The 19,907-nt window shown below is 41.8% G+C and overlaps 1 protein-coding gene across 3 annotated transcripts in view; it reads left to right on the forward strand.

Moving 5' to 3' along the window:
- The window catches only part of zfpm2a (zinc finger protein, FOG family member 2a), a 173,087-nt gene that overhangs the window by 44,781 nt on the left and 108,399 nt on the right, over positions 1 to 19,907 (forward strand). For 2 of the 3 annotated variants that reach the window (XM_053611332.1, XM_053611333.1), the window contains exon 1: positions 8,176 to 8,512. In XM_053611332.1, the coding sequence (XP_053467307.1) occupies positions 8,296 to 8,512 (217 nt within the window). In that variant the 5' untranslated portion in view covers positions 8,176 to 8,295. Of the gene's footprint in view, positions 1 to 8,175; positions 8,513 to 19,907 lie in introns of those variants that run through there. The other variant, XM_053611334.1, reaches the window with a different exon arrangement.

Genomic DNA, 19,907 nt, shown 5'->3' on the forward strand with positions numbered 1-19,907 from the left:
AAATGTTTTGTCTCTTTAGGGGGAACTCTCCAAAATGATCCTTTGTTCTTTTGTTTTGTGCCGCTCTTTAATATTAGCACTTACACCAGTCTTTCACCAGCTGTTTGTTTGCTCCGCTGTTGTAGGGTCATAAATAAAAACCTTTTGCGTTCCCCCAGTGGGACAAACAAACAAGAACTAAACACAAAGGATGGAGTAAGTGCTAATATTCAGGACTTTCACAAAGCCAAGGTAGGAAGTAGAAAGGTTATGGAGTATTTATGCAACCAAACAAACAAACAAACAAACAAACAAACAAACAAACAAAAAACCCCATGCATGACAATGTACATGATAGTGATTTAAAACTAAAGGAAATCCTGGCTGAAATGTGTATTTGGTGTGTGGTTGTAGGGAGGACTGCTGTGTGTGTGTGTGTGTGTGTGTGTGTGTGTGTGTGTGTGTGTGTGTGTGTGTGTGTGTGTGTGTGTGTGTGTGTGTGTGTGTGCATATGTGCCAACCTGAACCTTCTAACACCATGCCAGTCTCTGCCTTGGCACAAAAGGATCCTGGACCGTCTGATGCCAGGTCGGACGTCCCTATAGGCATGCGAGGAGCATTTCACATTCATGTTGGGTCTCAGGTGCTGGGCACACGTTTCACTCCCCTCTGGCCAGGCTTGCTCCCGATTTCAAAAGCGTGGAGAGATTAAAAAAATAACAATAATAATAAAATAAAAAAGTATCCCCGCGTAGGCGGGGGGGCGAGACGAATTTTTTTCCGCTCGTAGAGATCGCTCGCTTTGTTCTGTCCGATTCAATTATTTCCGCCCTAATTAAGGGACGTAACAGAGACCCGGTTTGAGACGGCGACACCACTGTGCCTCCTGCTGATAAAGTGCACTATCGCCATCAAACCACAAACCACATACACACACCGTCCACAAACCTGCGTCCGAAATTCCCACCTGCTTTTCATTGGCCATCATTTCCACGTCGTGCTGTCCGCTGTGGACGTTTATCAGCGGAGTGAAATTCCCGGAATGAATCGAAACACGACGGTTTCCCAAAGAGCGAGCGTTAACCGTCGGGACTCTTTGAAAAGGAAATTTCCGGTTCGGAAACGATGATTTTTTTTCCAGCGTGAAACTTGTCAGCAATTTAAAACGCCCCAGTCGACTCTCATGATTCGGCTTCTTCCTCTTAAAGTTTATGAACTTCATGGTCTTCAGTGTCGTCCAAGGTTTCTTTTATAATGCACTTTCATTTAAACTTCTTGTTTCCATCCATGTATTTTTATACGAATTTTTTGGATATCGCATTAAAAATAAATTTAAAAAAAAAACGCCGGATGGAAACACCAGATGCGAGTAAAATCTCCAACCTGCACGTAAAAAAAACTTGCTTTCAGATGAGGCGGATAAATTTTTTTCAATTTGATGAGAAGTCATGCAGATAAACGACGATGGAAACACATTTACTGGATAAATCCCTCGATATGCATTTAAAAAAAAATCATGTGACTTTGTTTCAAGAAATCATGGGAGTGGATAACTGAGGAGCGGTGGGTCGGCATAACCGGACTAACCAGCGGATCGGCCTCGTATCAGGAAGATATCAGGCATCCGCCTCCGATCGCAAGATAACATGAGGTTCGTGATGACGTTTCATATTATATTGGGGAAAACGAGCCACGGTGGTTTCCCCGGTTGCAACAACCTCCATTTGTGTTGATCTCTTGCGCCACAGAAGTCACCATTTTGTTAGTTCTCTTGAGCACTTTGATGGAAACGGTGCTTTATTCGCGAATGTTTTAGGTGATGTTCCAATTTTTCACACACGTTAAACTGCCCCTATTATGCTTTTTCAGATATTACCTTTCATGCAGTGTGTTATAGAGCTGTTTGCGAATATAAAAAGGCTGCAAATTTTTTTAAAAAAAATCAAAGCACAGGTTATTGACTCCAAAAAGAAGGAACCGATTCTGAACAGCTGAAACGATTCGTTAGTGATTCCAGACTTTACTTCCTGTACTAACCTACGTAGGTTTGTAATAAAAAGCCCCACCTCTGGTCTTCATTGGCTGCTCGCTGACAGCGGTAGACGAATCACAACAGACTGGGACATCTGACCAATCAGAGCAGAGTATGCTCTCTGAAAGGAGGAGTTTAGAGTGCGTCGTTTAGAACGGATCATTTAACGAGTCGTTTGTGACCCTGGAGGTAAAAGGTAATGCTGCAGTTTAAATTATGAGCGCGTTAAAGTGTTTTTTGACCTCGGATGCATGTAAATCTATCGTATGAGACCTTTAAAACAAAATTAGGCACGTTTCAAAACCATAATAGGTGCGCTTTAAAGGCACAGCCGTCTTCTGGAAAGGGGGCAGGGAGCAGCAGCTCATTTGCATTTAAAGAGACACACACGAAATACATCATGTTTGTGCTTCCTACCAAAAAGGGACATTTACAGCACGGTATTATAAATGATCCGTGGGGTATTTTGAGCTGAAACTTCACATACACATCCTGGGGACACCTGAGACTTATATTACATCTTGTAAAAAGGGGCATAATAGGTCCTCTTTAAATTCGTGACTTGGATGGAAACATAGCTATTGACACGTTGGTCTGTATTCATTTTGGTTTCCTACATGCTGGTGGTGGTGCGGGTGCGGTTTATCCCTCACATCATCTCTACTTAAAGAGAACGATGTAGCAGCACTTTAATCTTTTTAGTCTGTCAAGTTCTCTCACCTCCTCGTATATACACTCTGCTCAAACAGGTTGGCTTGTAAAGTTATAACTTTCCTGCTAATACACCATCTACAGCCGTAGCTCTCTAGCCGAGCTGAACTGTCGCATTCTGGAAATTTCAAGTACAACATTTGCTCTACAGCAGTGGTCACCAACCATCTTCCTTGATGACCATCTGCCTTCTCAGGTTTCATCTCCAACACGCCCGTTTTAGTCGATCAAGAACTTCTTAAGGCGACGAGTAGATGGTCAGGTGGGCATGATTATGGTTGGCGCTAAAGACTTCAGGAAGGTAGATCGTCAGGAACAGGGTTGGTGACCACTGTTCTACAGTATATCTGTGATGGATTTCTTATTCATATAACATTGAAATGGTGGAATATAGCACCAAGAAACAAATTAACACCAGACTCGCCAAACAAATCAAAACTATTTGGAGTTAACATTTAACTATGGCTTCAGTGCTGAACTTTCTAACACCTGCATAAAACGGAGCAATGCCGGGCAAAAAAAGAGAAGACTTTTTGTACTGACGTTGTGCTCTTGTCGTTTTCTTCATAGTGGTGGATGACAGATCTTCTGTTTATTACCTGGCGCTTGCTGAGATGCCATCATAAGTGATAGTACGGATCATTTTAAGCCAAATGCAGTAGTCGTAGAGCTTCTGAACAGGTTTGACATCATCTGAACCAACAACAGGGACATAATCTTGTGTCCAATCTTATCCAGAAAGGGTCGGGTAGCTGCAGGTTTTCATTCCAACCAAGCCAACCACGAGCCATACCTACTAACTGATTGCAGACCGAGATCATCCGATTAAACCATAGGTGTCCAATCTTATCTTTTGAGGAAAACGTCTGGGTTACGCATGTAACCATGTTCCCTGAGAAGGGAATGAGACGTTGTGTTAGCTGAACGTTTCCCACAGCGTTCAGCTAACGCAACGTGGAGTTCCCTTTGAAATGGAATGTCTGGGTTACGCATGTAAGCCTGTTCCCTTTGAAAGGGAACAATGCTTCCTAAATGATTTGGGAAGCTTTCCTACGCTCTTTATCACCGCTGTCATCGACATGGAGATGCCACCGCCGGTCATCGTTGACCGGACACGCCCCCAGACAGTTCCGACCCGACTGAAACCATGGTGACAGGCTTGAACAAAACGAGAGGTTATTTACAGGTCATTTTGAGCCGAGAGTAACAACGTGAATGTACTGTAGTGTTAAAAGCACTCGATTATGGTCACTTTGACGTTCAGGAAGGTCTAACTTTAAGCATTCCCGAGTGTGTACACACACACACACACACACACACACACCTGGCATCAGGAGCATCTGCAAAGAAATGACATTCAGGTCCTGCTGTGGCAATTGAGATCTCAAGGAGATCCAGGGATCACCAGTCCTCCCATTGTGTGCTACCTAACACTTTTAAAAAAAAAAAAAAGAAAAAAAAAAAAAAAAAGGAAAAAGTTCTTCCCTGGATGCGTGATGTTCAGAAAAGATCTAGGTTAGAAGGTGTGAAATTATTGCAGGCGTGTCCATGCTGTGTAGGAAGGCTCTCGAATATTAACTTATCAACACCTAAAAGAGTGTCACTATGACATTTAATGTTCTGGCAAATCGGTTTCATATCTTCAAATTGATTATCAGCAGTCGCAGTATTGCTGAAGTGAATTTTACTAGGTTTGACATCTGCACCTCTACAGATCAGCTTCACAAACCTATTCGCTTCCACATGGTGTGTGTGTGTGTGTGTGTGTGTGTGTGTGTGTGTGTGTGTGTGTGTGTGTGTGTGAGTGTATGTGTTTAGACACATTTTCCCCCCACCCTGACAACCAGGTCGAGCTTCAGTGATCCCCGCTTCGATACAATTCCCGATGCTTATCAACAGCTTTAGCATATTGAGACGTCGCGAGCCCTCTCTCTCTTCATCCTTACCTTCCTGTGATTCAGGAAAGGCCCGGGCTCGCGATACGATCACAACCCTGCATCCTAATTTAAAGTGGCGCACTCCAGCGCTGCGCAGCATGTCTGCTGGAGATCGCCACACTAATTCTTTTCATGTAAGCCCAGTTCCTGTGCACTACAAAGGGATCCTTAATGAAAAAAGCAGGGTGATTTTTTTTTTTTTTTCTTCTTCTTCTTCTTCTTTTCCTCCTCACAGTGCCTCTCGTTCAGGAAGAAAGTGTGCACTCTGGGAGGGGTTTGAACCACAATAATTACTCGATTAAGTGGAGAACAAACAGAAGCGAACTCCAGGGATGTGTGTGTTGTGAGAGACCTTTGACTTCACTTCATTTGTAAGAGAAAATGTTCAGATGTAGCAATGAGTGATTACTGTGAAAGAAAAGTGATGGTTCACATATTCTGAATGAAATGAGAGAAGGCATAGTTTCTGTGCTTTAGTCATGGTGAAGGAGGTGTGGCCTCTGTGCTTTAGTCAAGGTGAAGGAGGTGTGGCCTCTGTGCTTTAGTCATGGTGAAGGAGGTGTGGCTTCTGTGCTTTAGTCATGGTGAAGGAGGTGTGGCCTCTGTGCTTTAGTCATGGTGAAGGAGGTGTGGCCTCTGCTTTAGTCATGGTGAAGGAGGTGTGGCCTCTGTGCTTTAGTCATGGTGAAGGAGGTGTGGCCTCTGCTTTAGTCATGGTGAAGGAGGTGTGGCCTCTGCTTTAGTCATGGTGAAGGAGGTGTGGCCTCTGTGCTTTAGTCATGGTGAAGGAGGTGTGGCCTCTGCTTTAGTCATGGTGAAGGAGGTGTGGCCTCTGTGCTTTAGTCATGGTGAAGGAGGTGTGGCCTCTGTGCTTTAGTCATGGTGAAGGAGGTGTGGCCTCTGCTTTAGTCATGGTGAAGGAGGTGTGGTCTCTGTGCTTTAGCCATGGTGAAGGAGGTGTGGCCTCTGTGCTTTAGTCAGATTGAAGGAGGTGTGGCCTCTGTAGTCATGATGAAGGAGGTGTGGCCTCTGTGCTTTAGTCATGGTGAAGGAGGTGTGGCTTCTGTGCTTTAGTCAGGGTGAAGGAGGTGTGGCTTCTGTGCTTTAGTCAGGGTGAAGGAGGTGTGGCTTCTGTGCTTTAGTCAGGGTGAAGGAGGTGTGGCCTATTTGCTTTAGTCATGATGAAGGAGGGGTGGCCTCTGTGCTTTAGTCAGGATTTAGGGGGGGTGGCCTCTGTGCTTTAGTCAGGATGAAGGAGGTGTGGCTTCTGTGCTTTAGTCATGGTGAAGGAGGTGTGGCCTGTGTGCTTTAATCATGGTGAAGGAGGTGTGGCCTCTTAGCCTGTGAATCCCAATAAAGTAGGCATAAAGTAGGCCTCTGCACCTCTCAATTCCAGGTTGTCAGTCACAGAAAACACACACACACACACACACACACACACACACAACTGTCATTTAACTGAGCTTGCTGAAAATATGCAACACAAAAATATATTTTTTCTTTTGGGGCAGAAACATTATATATTCAAATGCACTCTGATTATTTTCCCCTTCCCACTGCAACTCAGGTAGCCGTAATTCCATCAGAACAGGATTGCTGCGAAACAGTAATATGCAAATACAGGAATGTACGGCTACAAGCAAAACTCAAAATCATTTAGATTTAGAGAAATAATATTGCACATAGGGGGGAAAAAAATTAATCACACAGAAAAGTGTCTCCTTTCAGATTGCAGCGCTGTGTTACCCAAAGGCATAGTATGTAAATGGAAAAATCAACATTGTACCCTGTGATAAGGTGAACAAATTAATAAAAGTATTTTCTTCCCCGTTGCCGTGCTAATGTCGGTGTGAAAAGTAAGGAGGCAGCGAGCGAGCAACTTTCCCTCAGACACATTGTTCCGGCGTCTGCAGTATCAGCGCTGGGTTCAAAGCTGTTTTTTTAATGCGTATGAACTGCTGTGATTTTCACTCATGCATACACACATTAAAGTCACGCAGTTTAGGTGTGTGCGCACTCACGTTCGATATTTTGTAAGCGAATACGTGTGTATGTGCACAGTGTGTTGGTTACAGTTACATTTATATAGCGCTTTTCTAGGCACTGAAAGTGCTTTACTTAGTATGGGGGGTGGGGGGGGAGGGGATCGCTTCAACCACCACTAGTGTGTAGCTTCCACCTGGATGATGTGACGGCAGCCATTGCACGCCAGAATGCCCAGCACACACCAGCTATTAGTGGAGAGGAGACAGTGATGTAGCCAATTCAGAGATGGGGATTATTAGGGGGCCATGATAGAGAAGGGCCAATGGGGGGAATATCACCAGGACACCGGGGTTACACCCCTACACTTTTACGGTAAGTATTCTGGATTTTTAATGACCTCAGAGAGTCAGGACCTCGGTTTAACGTCTCATCCGAAAGACGGTGCTGTTTTTACAGTAGTGTCCCCGTCACTATACTGGGGCATCAGGCTTCACACAGACCACAGGGTGAGCGCCCCCTGCTGGCCTCACTAATACCCTTCCAGCAGCAACCTTAGTTTTCCCCAGGTGGTCTCCCATCCAGGTACTGGCCAGGCTCAACGCTGCTTAGCTTCAGTGGGAAACCAGGTGAGAACTGCAGGGAGATATGACTCTAATGTGATTAAAATTGTGTTGAAGTGGTACAGTTTAAAATCAAATGTACACAATTTTCCTTCGTAATCCAAATTTAGTAAAGATATTTTGTTTTCTGGCAAGTCTCTCGACCCAAAACCTTTTCTGTAAAAAAATTCCAAATCCAATTCTGTTCAAATTGATTTCTTCAGTGATTTCACACACACTTGCTGATATAAATGAAACTCCACCGTGTAACTATGTTTTTTGGGGGGGAATCTCGGACAGCTTCTTCTCAAATCCTCAACACCTTCTTCTTCTTCTTCTTCTTCTTCTTCTTCTTCTTCTTCTTCTTCTTATTCTTATTATTGGGGTTGAGTGGAAAATTTTAAATATGATTAAACGTGATTATTATTTTTTAAATATGGATATTTAGACGTGTGTGTGTGCATGTGCCTCGATAGTTATAAGCAGGTTTTGCACATGCATGTGCACATTAAGCTACAGTTGTGTGTGTGTGTGTGTGTGTGTGTGTGTGTGTGTGTGTGTGTGTGTGTTATTCTGAGCCATCAGCTGCAGGCACTATGAGATGAACCGTGTGTGATGTGGCTCCGTTGCAGTTGCTACTCAACCACAATGCTGTTATGCTGGATTTTAATTTTTTTTTAAAAATGAATAGCTTCAAATGCTTCAGTACTATAATCTATTTTTATTCGTTTTGTGCTTTGGTAAAGATTCACATGGCTTCATTATTAGCATTAGTGTAATGTCTGCAGTATTTTAGCAGTAAATATTTAAAACCATTAACTTTTAGTGGTTAAAAAAAAAAAAGAGAGAGAGTAAAAAAAAAGTTTCTTATTACCACAGCAAAAGACCCTGCTTTATGATATAGCAAGCTATTACCAAATTGGAGCCATAATCCTGAATCCTACAGTTCACGTGCTGGAGCTAATGAAGCTAATACGCTAACTACTCATTCGAACGTAGCTGGAGTTCTGTAGTATAGTTTAAAAAAAAAAAAAAAAAAGTAGATTTACTCATGGTATCTCCACAGAGTGTGTATGAAGGGTGTGTGACTGTTCTCTGCATGTGTTTAGGTCCCTTGGACGATGGTCTGGAAGAGGAAGAGGAGGAATGTGTGTCTGAGGGGAACGAGCTAGCGGCTAAAGAGGAGTTCTCAGCCGAGGAGAACTTCACGACGGACTTCGAGACAGAGAACCTCGGCTGCGAGGACATGGAGTACTTCTGCGCTAAAGGTCAGAGAGTACAAAAGTGCCGAGTCAGAGCGGGATTTTAAATGAAGCGTTTTATCTATTCATGGAAAGCTAGCATGAAGAGGAATGGGATCGCTTGTCAAGTGGACGTGTAGAGAGAATGGTGTTAGTTTAATTGTCACCTAAAAATGCTAAAGAGTAAATGTAAAACTGAAAGATTGCTATTGCAGATCACTTATCACGAGCTGAAGTTCTGTTCTGTTCTGTTTTTAGGATTACAGTAGTATATTAGGTAAACGGTTAGTGACTTGGAGACTCCTGAGGGTCTCCATATTCCTGAGACAACTCTCCTCAAGTCTGTCATTTTGTTTAAATCTGTACTTGAGGGTTTTTTTTTTTTTTACCTTTATTCCATTTCAAAAGAAAAATCTCTACGTTTCCTCTGTCCCCCAGATTCATATGGCACATAATGAACATATGAAAAAGGTTCCCAGGGTCGTATGTCGGTCCCTCCAGGATTTTGCGACGTTGCGATTATAGAAATTAACGGCAAATGAAGGAAACTTTGCGATATTCGCAGGACATTGTGATTTTTCAAAATTGACCGCAGATGCGTGCCAAGATGCGTCATCACGAAGCGCATCCAGCCAAAGCCCCCTTCATACAGCTAAAAGGTCTCCTTTACCAACGAACAATGCTGCGAAAGACTGCGCAAAACAATTTCGTGCAAATGCGAATTTGCGAATTCAAGTCGTTTTCTGCAGAACAGCACAAAAAGCTCCGCAAGCTGCATCACAAAACTGTAAAACAGCCACAGCGAAATCAAGCATTTTTGGCCGCAACGATCACAAAAAAAAACTTGGCGAAATCCTGTATGGACTGCTACGCTCACAGGGTCCTACGTTCCCCCAGATTTATATGGCACATAATGAACACATGACAAAAGGTCCTACAGTATGTTCCCCTAGTTCCCAGGGTCGTATGTTCCTCAGCTCTATATAGCACATAATGGGAATCTGAAAAACATGTTCCCAGCTCTGTATTCGCTTAATATGACATGGGTTATTGTGGGAACTCGTCGAAGGGGGTTTCTGATCCCCAGCACTGCCGTATTGAGGGAACTAAACAAATGCTTGGAGTCATGGACTCACAAAAGGTCATCGCTTCCAGGTGAAAACTAAACTAGCCTAGTATGTTATTGAATTTAACTCTCATGACATCATGACTTTTGTATTTAATTTAAAGCCTCCAGTTTGTTTTTGCCTCCAAATATGCTAGTGTATTTTTTTCTGCATTTATTTTAATTAAGTTAATTTCGAACACCTTTAAAAATAATAATAATAATAATAATCTGTGACTGACATCTCACTTCTGAACTGTCCAAATACCCACGCAGTGATATTGTTACATTATGTGCCATTTACAGGTAAATCTGCAGAGCATAGGAATGACCCCCTACATACAGGTTCTAGCTATTAGCATTCAGCTAGTTTATAATGACAGATTTATTATCATGCTAGCTAATATTTAAGAGAATGAAAACAAGAAACAAGGAATGTTGGAAAATATTAGCTAAGCCTAATTCTGAAATGAGAAATATTGAAAGGGAATATTACCTCTCGCTGTGTTGCTATGTATGAGGTTTATCTATTAGCATTCAGCTGGTGTGGTCAGCGTTATTATCATGTTAGCTAACCCTGGAAGAATGAAGATGTTGTTAGTCAGCCTTAGCTAATGTCTGCCCAAGTTACCTGGTGAAAGGGACACTGAGTTATCACCTGTAACAGATATCTTTTCATTTTGGGAATGTTCTTACACTTTTACTCATACCTTTTGAATAAATTTAAGTACATGTATTTAAACCTGGAAATAAAATCAGGGATAGAAAATGAGACCTAATAGGTGAGTGGGGATTGGCCAAGGTGAAAAAAAAAGCAAACATATATTATCGATTCTTCAGATACGGTGATGTATCTTCTACCTCTACTGAATAAGATAGCATTACTAACTATACTGTATGTAATTAAAGGACATGAGTCAAGGCCACTGCTCTCCAGCATCGGATCTTTATTTTTTTTGGCTGGTTTGGAGGGACTTTTGGACCAAAGTCTGGGCATACACACTTCTGACAGAACCTCTGTGTCCATGTGTGTAGCCACAGGGTTTGATATCTGATCCCTGTATCTGAGGACAGTCAGAGAGCTGGCTAACCCTGGCACCTTACCCAGCCAGCTTCTGCCATGAGGCTGTGTGTTTTGGGGAATATTGCTAAACTTCCAGCGAATGCACCATGGCTATGCACACACATAAAAGCAAAGCCAGCCAACCAGTTCACTTGTTCTTTGAACTCCATTTCAATTAGGCCTCTGTTCTTTTCTTTCTATTTATTTCATTCTCTGGTAACATCACACCACCATAGGAGCTTGCTTGAAGTTACAGAACTGTCAGCCAGACAACCCCCTCCACACAGACACACACCTACTCTCCACCCCAGGTGTACCCGACTTCACTCACCCATCACCGGGAATTTGACTTTTTAATCAGCAGCTTGTGCTTTGAATCGGCCCTGGCCTTCAAAAGACGAGTGTTTTTTGAATTACGCTTCTGTCACGCTGTTTTAAAAAACCATTGTGCCTAGTGGGATTTTTACACGGGGCATTTCTTTGAAAAACATTATCCTTTTATGTTTTCCGTTAGCTACGCACACTAATAATCATTTCCTTTTGTTATTAAAGACAAAGAAAACATAGCAGGTAAGTGGGGGAATGTTAATAGTGATGACATTGTCATTGTTTCATTTCAAGGTTAAAATGAGGTTTTTGTGCCTGGAATTTAAAGTCAAAGACGCGTTGGAAATTTGGCAATACTATTAAATAAAAAAAAAAGCAATCATATGTACTGGGCTTAAAACAAGTCTAATTAACCAATAATTAGTACAAATTATAAAAAAAACAACTATATTCTAATACTTGTGCATTAGAGTTAACTTACATTTTTATATTATTATTTATTTATTCATCTGCAGGCATATTGTTCAGTAACTATACTGAACCTATACAAGTCAGGGCTAGACAAATAATAAATTCATAGCTAGTTTACAAGGCAAGTACAAGCAGTGTGCTGTACAGTCCAATGTTTTGGTTGGCCAGAAATGAGCAAGACTAAAATGTATTAGGTAACAGCATATGATGAGCTGGAGAGTTAAGTGCATTTTGGTATAGATTAAGTGAAACGAATGAGTTTAAACATAGCACATCGTGTGCCCTTGACAAAAAGGCATTGGGAAGTCATTGGCCAAGAGCCAAGCCAAGAGCAAAATTGACCATGCTCTCTGGGTGGGAGGGATGGCAAACTCTGTCCCCCCTGTCAATCACTGCGACACAAGCCAATCATGTGAGCTCATGTATGCAGAAGAGGGCGGATAGTGCTTTCTACCGAGTGTGCTATGATGCAGCATGAGCAGCAGTTTGAAAAGATATGGCTGGCTGGCTTCACAAGAGGAACCATGTGATATGTGATATCTTTCACCCTCCCCCGATTGATGGTTGTCATATTATAGGGGAGAGCTAGCTGGCGGGTTGGAATTGGCAGGTGGGTTGACCAAATTGGGCAGAAAAATGGGGGGGGGGGGGTGTAACACTTACTTTTCCAGGCTTTTGTTGCCCCCCCGTTCCAACTTTTTTGAGACGTGTTGCGGCCATCAAATTCAAAATTACCTTATTTTTTTTTGTAAAGCTATACATTTATTCAGTTTAACCCTGTAAGACCCAAATATGATTGATATTTAGAACACAGAAGACATTTGATATGTTTACTGTGTTCTATCGTGAATAACATATGGGTTTATGAGATTTGCAAATCATTGCATTCTGTTTTTATTTAAATTTATTTACATTTTACACAGCGTCCCAAACTTTTTGGAACTGGGGTTGTAGGTTGTGTAGGATTTTAGCACTGCAAAAGGCATTGTTTCATTACAGAGGAAAGCTAGGGTAAGAAAGTCCAATATTCTTGCATTTAGTGTAAGTAGCAAAGACCCACATCATAACATTTTTTTTTAACTTACTTCAGAGTGTGTCACATTAGCTTTTGATAGCTCTTGCAAAAGGTTTAGCAAAAATCTTTAACTTTTGAATGGCTGTGCACAAACTAAGACCAACACTGACCTAAAGTTCTAACTATTCCATTTACAGATACTTAAGTAATCTTGGCCTTGTCACAGTCCGACCACGTACGTCAGATTTCCCAGTTCTTCTCCTATCTTCTCTAATTCTATAAGCCCCCCATTCTCCTATCGCAGTTCTGTAATTCTCCAAATGTCCGCTCCTCGTTTAGCAAGAAGTGCATGCTCATCAGGTGTAGCCATTTTTTCCTCTTGATCCTCTTTTTTTATTAGATCTCTTTTAAAAGTCATTTAGCCCTGAGTCGAAATGGCTTAAATATACCCCACTTATGCCAGAGCAGAGAGAATTAAAAGCGAACGCAATCCCAGCATTAAACGGTTTACGCGTGTTATTCCACCCTTATATGAAGACAGAAGAAGGGCCCTCTTGATTAAGTGAACCCTCTCCAAAGTGACGGCGTGTTGTAATTAGCGCTGAATTGAACGTCTCCTTTCAATAGGAGCCACTCTTCCCTGGGCCTTTATCAGTCCCAGTGACTGTAGAAGAGAATAAGGTCTCCAGCGAGCAAGCTTCCGTCGAGCTTTTAACAGAGTAACTGAGAATCTGTGTAGCCCCGAAATGGGCTTGTCACGGGGAAACCTAAAGCCTCCATCAAAAGTTTCAGTCTATAATAGGTCTTAAAAGCTCGGAAGCGCAAAGAACGAAGCTGTCGTGTTCATTAGCATAGCCACGCTCTTATTAGTGCTGCAAAGTCGCAAAGCCTCTTATAGTTAAGAAAGGTCAAGAAACTGAATGGCTCTAGAGGTTCTTTAACGTGTAAGGTGGAAAGGGGTGGGGCTTAAGGAAAATTGTTGCACCTTGATGCACTTGATGTGGCTTGACTAAAAATACCTGTGATGATCTTCCTGGTCAGTGGTGCCTTAGTTTCAGTAGCTTTCCACACAAGCAAAATAAACTGTATAGTGGACGTAGTATTGATATGCTATTATATACAGCTGACATTAATCTACGTAAGTCTAAGTAATTATCATATGGTCTAGTCGACTTGTTGGAATACATGCCCCAAATGAGAATATTAAAACTTGATGGATCGCAAGTTTCTAACATGCCCTTAATACTTGAAATTCCATCACGAACACTGTAAGGCCCCGGATGGACATGAATCTAATTCTGTCTCTTTAGGAAAGAGCTAATCCGAAATCGAACAAGGAAAAAGAGGAAGTAGGCATAAGAGAAAGGAAACATCTGCAGCAGTTGATATGGAACTGAAGATCTAAAACAGCAATGGTGAATCAGCACACAGACATCTAAGACATCACGTAGGGTCAGCCATCAGGGCGCTGTTTGTATCATAAAAGGCAGCGTTATCCAGAATTCTTCTCGGAACTCGAATAAACACTGTCTTTCAGTTGGGCTGCCTTTTAAGGCAAGGCACTACAGGTGAATAGGGTAATTCTTCAAAACAACAGATATCACGATGACTTTGTGCCTGTTGAATGTTAGTTCTCTTACAAGAACTTTTTTTTTTTCATTTGTTTATGCAAATGAGGCTCTATTTAATTAAGTATAGCTAAATTTGCATATTTAATAACACTGAATGGTTGAGGTTAGAAAGAAAGTATTACGTTTATTGTGAAGACGCTCTCAGGGGAAATTTTTTACAGAACGGTTTGTTTAAAAAAAGTTTTCTTTGTTGTTTAAATCATGAAAATACCATTCACGCATATATTTTATGCATTTATTTATTTATTTTATTTTTTTTTTTTCATAAAATCTAACCGAAATCAACATTTTGGGAAATTCCTCTGCAGTATCCTCCTAATTGAGAATAGGAATGAAATGCAGGTCATCTAGAAACTGAGATATTTTTGTTTTTTTTAGTAAAAGGTTTATAAAAGAAATTGACATGAAGATCACAATGCCACATACATTTCTATGTACATATATCAGAAAACAAGCTTTCCAGGGATATATGGCACGATGTGATTTCGCTGAGCGGGCAGAGCGTAAACCTTCAGAGTTGCCGCGTGTCAGATAATACAGTGGTGGGCAAAAATGGTGAATTAAACATGTATCTGTTGGATTTTAATATTGTATTGTTAGAATTAAAGAGAAGACATGTTATAGATGCAGTTTATCCAAAACTCAAAGAAAAACGATTGATATGAATAAAATGCTTCTACCGGTTTCTACCTGTGGTGTCTTGCCTTTACATTTACAAGACAGCAAACGACAGTGTCTCTTGGCATTGCTAACACTGCCCTCAAAATGTCACAATAATGAGTGTAAATCCATCTCACAGAAATAAAGCCTGCACATCAGTCATCACCATTTCCGAGCAGCATTTGTACGAGAGAGAGAGAGAGAGAGAGCGAGAGAGAGAGTGTGAGAGTGAGTTAGTTCTGAGTGACCACTTTAAACTATCTGGAGAGTGTTTCGGCTCCAGTGGAGCCACTGCATAGTCATGTACCATGAAATGGTCGAGGGGCTCCAGTCAATGGCTTCGCATGTAATGGTATTGAAACAGCATAGTTCGGTGTGAAATGAAGTCTCTGCCACTGAATAGATTGAGCTGAGCAAGGGGATGTGAATAAACATGAGATGGAGAGCAGGGACCTATCGAGACAGCCATACACAGACACCAGTAAGAGAGGGAAAATGGAAAAAAGAGACCCCAATACTCTGTAGACATGACCTTGCCTTTTCTTTGATGATTAACGAAGCTCTCTTCAAATAAGGACCTGCCTGGGTATAGTCTATTCCATGTTTATGTATAGCAAAAGGCACCAAGTTGGCATTTATGCTCCCTTGTCACGTCCTTGTCTATAGTTTTAAGATGGTCTTTTATTTCCTGGATGCCATCTTTTTTTTTATAGCAACAGTGAAATTTCACCTTCCTTCTATAGATGAGTGGAAAACCACAAAAGTAAGACAGATTCCTGATCCAGCAGTTTCACAGAGTACAACTGACTTGAAAGGAATGGCGCAGCACGTATAACTGAAGGCTGAAGGTCTTGGCTGAGTTCAGCTGCATTAGACCAAACATTCTGCAAGTAGAAACTTTTTGGCCTGAGGATCAAGCCCGATAATAAACCTGAAGCTCAAGACTTGTCTGCTTGAGTTATTTTAGTTAGGCAATTAAAATCATCCAATATGCAGAGAAGGGCTCACTCCAAAGCTTGTGACTGCTCTGGTCCTATGGCTGTTAAAGTGGGTCCAGGAACCCCCATGAGTCTGTGTATTATATCCAGGGGGTCTACATTTTGGTTTCATTTGGTGGTTGCAATCACAACCCACTATTATCATAGTTAATAATATTGCTATAGGTATTAGCTTATTTGACTGGTCACTTGAAATGCATTAGTTTAATCAAAATCTCAAGTTCAGGAAGACAAAATGCCAAAAAATTACCAAAATATTATTGTGCATATTTAGATTTAGAGCCTAATATTGGAATAGCTGTATTTTGTTCATAAAATGAATCTATATTCAGCAGGTCCATTTTGAAGGTTGTACAGCACCACGAGCCCCCAAACTGATTTCATAACAAATTCAAATAAACAAGAGTGATGTGGTTGGAGGGCGCACGGTGGCCGGGGTCGGGAGTTCGATTCCCACCGTGGCCCTGTGTGTGCGGAGTTTGCATGCTCTCCCCGTGCTGCGGGGGTTTCCTCCGGGTACTCCAGTTTCCTCCCCCAGTCCAAAGACATGCATGGTAGGCTGATTGGCATGTCCAAAGTGTCCGTAGTGTATGAATGGGTGTGTGAGTGTGTATGTGATTGTGCCCTGCGATGGATTGGCACCCTGTCCAGGGTGTACCCCGCCTTGTGCCCGATGTTCCCTGGGATAGTCTCCAGGTTCCCCGTGACCCTGAAAAGTATAAAGCGGTATAGAAGATGATTGGATGGATGGATGGATATGGTTGGACATGGACAATTTCATACAAAATAAGTTGTTAGAAAAGGTATGCCCTTTGGTATAACTTTGCGCTACTCCTAACTTGTTGATACTACCAGAGCCAGGACTCGTACAAGTCATTTTGCCCATTTTGCCTCACACCGCCTGAATCCCTCCAATCTTCGCCTTTTGTTAACCAGAAAAACGAAAATAGCTGAAATCATTTATTCTTTGTCTTTGCTTCTTCAAGCTATTTAGGATCAATCCTACCAGACAGATCCCTGTAGCACCTTCTTCCAATAGCAAATGTTAACAAAGAGCAGACAGAAGTGGAGATCTGTGAGTGTGATGGTTGGAAATTTGTGCGAAATGCAGTTTACCGAGCCATCACTTGGAGTTGGAGGAGGAAATGATTCATTAATGTTTGTTAAGAATGGCTAAATGGGACCGATCTTTTTGCTCCCAGACTGTATCTTGAGGAAAGAGATCGAGGAGGCCGAGCAGTCCAACAGAACTGGCAGAGTCAGTACTGACAGTGAGTTTATAGCTCTCGAAGGAGACCGAAGCAAAATCTTTCACTAATCACGTCTCTCCACCAGGGTGCTTTGGGAGATTTTGCAAGGTTTTCAGTGCCTCACTTGCTTTTTTTTGTTTGTCTTTTTTAAATATCCATTGATGCCATTAGAAATTTGTTTGGGATCAGTTCAGCAGAGATTTGTGCGCCATGAGACTCGGGCAAAAATTAGCTAAGGGTGAAATGTGAGATGGAGGACTAGTTGGATTGATTTGAATTCTAAGATTCGGACGTTTTGTTGTTTCTATCCATGATCACCATTGTTGGTATTGAAAAAGAATAATCAAGCATCAAGTTAATTGAGACCTTTTTTAATTTTGAATTGCCTCCTTCCTTAAAAAGTGACTCTACCATTACTGCGTTGATTGTCGCCATGAACGTTACGAAAGGAATCTCTCTTTCTCAACATCTGTATGTCTCAGTTTGTTCCGGATTAAGAGGCTCGGATCTACTTAAAATCTGCGGATTGACATTTTCAAGGGCTGTGCTCGTGGAGGCAGTGCTGAGAGGGAGGTGGGAGGTGGGGGGAAGCCAATACGACTTTGTTTCTACCTTGCTGGAGGAGGCGTTTGTGTAAATCGCCTGAAAGCTTATTGACCTGTGTAACATTATGCTGGGGAGAATGTCCGACTCGCATGGACAAGCACACACAATCATGACATTCTCTGTCTTCTTTTGTTTGGCCTCGTTTATTCATACACTTCTACTGTAGGCAAACAGCACTCGTCTTTTTTTTTTTTTTTCAAACGGACCTTTAGCCGAAATGACTATTTCTATCTATAAGGTATCAAAGAATACCACTTCTGCTCAAAGCTCTCTGTGGTATTTCAACATTTTAAGAAGTTGCCTTGATGCCAATTCTGATGATTCATCTTAGCATGCTATGTTTATCAGTCTAATATATTAGTACATCTGCACTGTCTTCCCATGCCAACTCCTACTATATTCTAGGAAACCCTCATCAAGCCAGGCGACATTGTTCTCTCAGAGGTTGCTGTTCGGCGATTGTGTTTAAAATGCATCGCAAACAGCGCTAGATAGAAGGCAGAAAATCCTTAATCACCGCTTAATTAAGGAATCATCTTGTAGCTTCATTTCCTGAGCGGTAATTAAACAGTCGCAATACGTTTCGTTACAGGGCTTACATGTTCGCCCCAGATCAAGGTAGTGCTTTTAATGTTATCTCCCCGGCCTTCTCTTTCTGTCGCTCGCTCGCTCTCTCCCCCCTTTTCCCTCTCTTGCTACTTAGTAGAGGAACTGTTGATACTCGCCTTTGTTATCCTCATCATTATACATGAGGAGTGTGCGAAGGAGGTACTCTGGGCCTGACAGTACAAATAGTCATGAGGAGTAATAGGAAAGGAATTGGGGGGGGGGGGGGGAGTGAAGCTATGGTCTGAGTTGGAGCTTGCGTAAGAGAAATCTAGGTCAGAGTGACTTCGTGTTCAGTAACTGGGACATCACTGCACACTTCTCGTGCCTGGCAGTTCCTGAGCCAGCCAGGAAGATGCGATCCTTTTTGGCCGTGTTTACTCGCCCGCCTTTGAAGTGAGCCGTGTCTTAACTGGCTTACGGCCAGCGCAGCGAGGGACTTCGATCTGTAGATTAACCCGTCCGAACGGGCTCATATTTTTAACGCTGAGCAATACCAAGGCCGTTCCAGAGTGTTAGAAAGGTCACTTCCACATCCTGTGCCGTTCCACTGCTCCACAGCAAGAGAGAGGAAACATGAGGAGCTAGTGTGAAAGAGATCTTCATTACGAAACAGCACTGTTAAAGGAGATGAGCAGGCTTTCTTATCAGCAGTGACAGTCGATCTGGTTTCCTTCTGCTGTAAATCTTATCAGTTGTTGTTATACAGAAAATCTTAGCTGGAGACGCGTCTGCTTCCAGTGGGAGTTTTCATCCATGCATGATCACATAATCATGTCGTTTTTTGGGTTGTTTTTTTTTTGCAAGATACAAAAACTGTATAGTTACAAGTAGCGAAAATACGAATGTAAGCAAAAATAAAACAAATAACTACAATTCAAAAAGCGTTTAGTTTTACATTTGTTAGGTACTTAACTGTTTTTGACCAAATCGTAAATCATGGTGATCAAAACTATCAGCTTTATCAGACTCTTCTTACATTTGGTGTAAGTTTTATTATTATTTGATTATTCATATGATTTAGGGTGCTACCTTTCTAAGGGAATATATTCGGAATGTTTCTATGTAAGCAGTTTTTATGGCAGGGTTTCTCAATGAAATCTACTTCGTCAGCCAAATGTTTGTATGCTATGATAGTGTGGCTTGGTTCAACCATGAAGAACACTGAATTTCGGGGTCTGAGGACTGGCTTGAAAAAAAATAAAACTAATTTAAGGATCTTTGCTGCATTTAAGTAGATGTCTGTAACTTGTAATTCCCCAGACCCGACCAAGAATAGCCAAAGACCTGACTCAAAATCCCGACCCTGGAACTCATGATGGTCTTCTCAACTACGAGTTCCTCTGAGTTCAGAGAGTGATGTCAAATCAACATGTCTGCCTACAGCAACGACGTAGCACAGCTTACCTTTAAATGAATCATGCTGTATATACAAGCATTTGCTTTCACTAAATCAATATAGACATATTCGCTTGTTAAATCTATCACACTGACTATACAGCTTGCTGTTTTGAGAAGGAATACAATAGACGAACATCTAGTCTTGCATATTTTCCACCCTTATTTTGTACCTTGAATAAACAGAGGTTGAAGACAACGTCATTTCGAGCTCCGACTTCCCATTTCTGAGGTACGTCGAACGCAGGAATAGACCCATGAAAGCCCTTCACTATTTTTATGTCAAAGCTCT

This window comes from Ictalurus furcatus, chromosome 23 (genome assembly GCF_023375685.1).
Source record: "Ictalurus furcatus strain D&B chromosome 23, Billie_1.0, whole genome shotgun sequence".
In the NCBI taxonomy this organism is placed as follows: domain Eukaryota; kingdom Metazoa; phylum Chordata; class Actinopteri; order Siluriformes; family Ictaluridae; genus Ictalurus; species Ictalurus furcatus.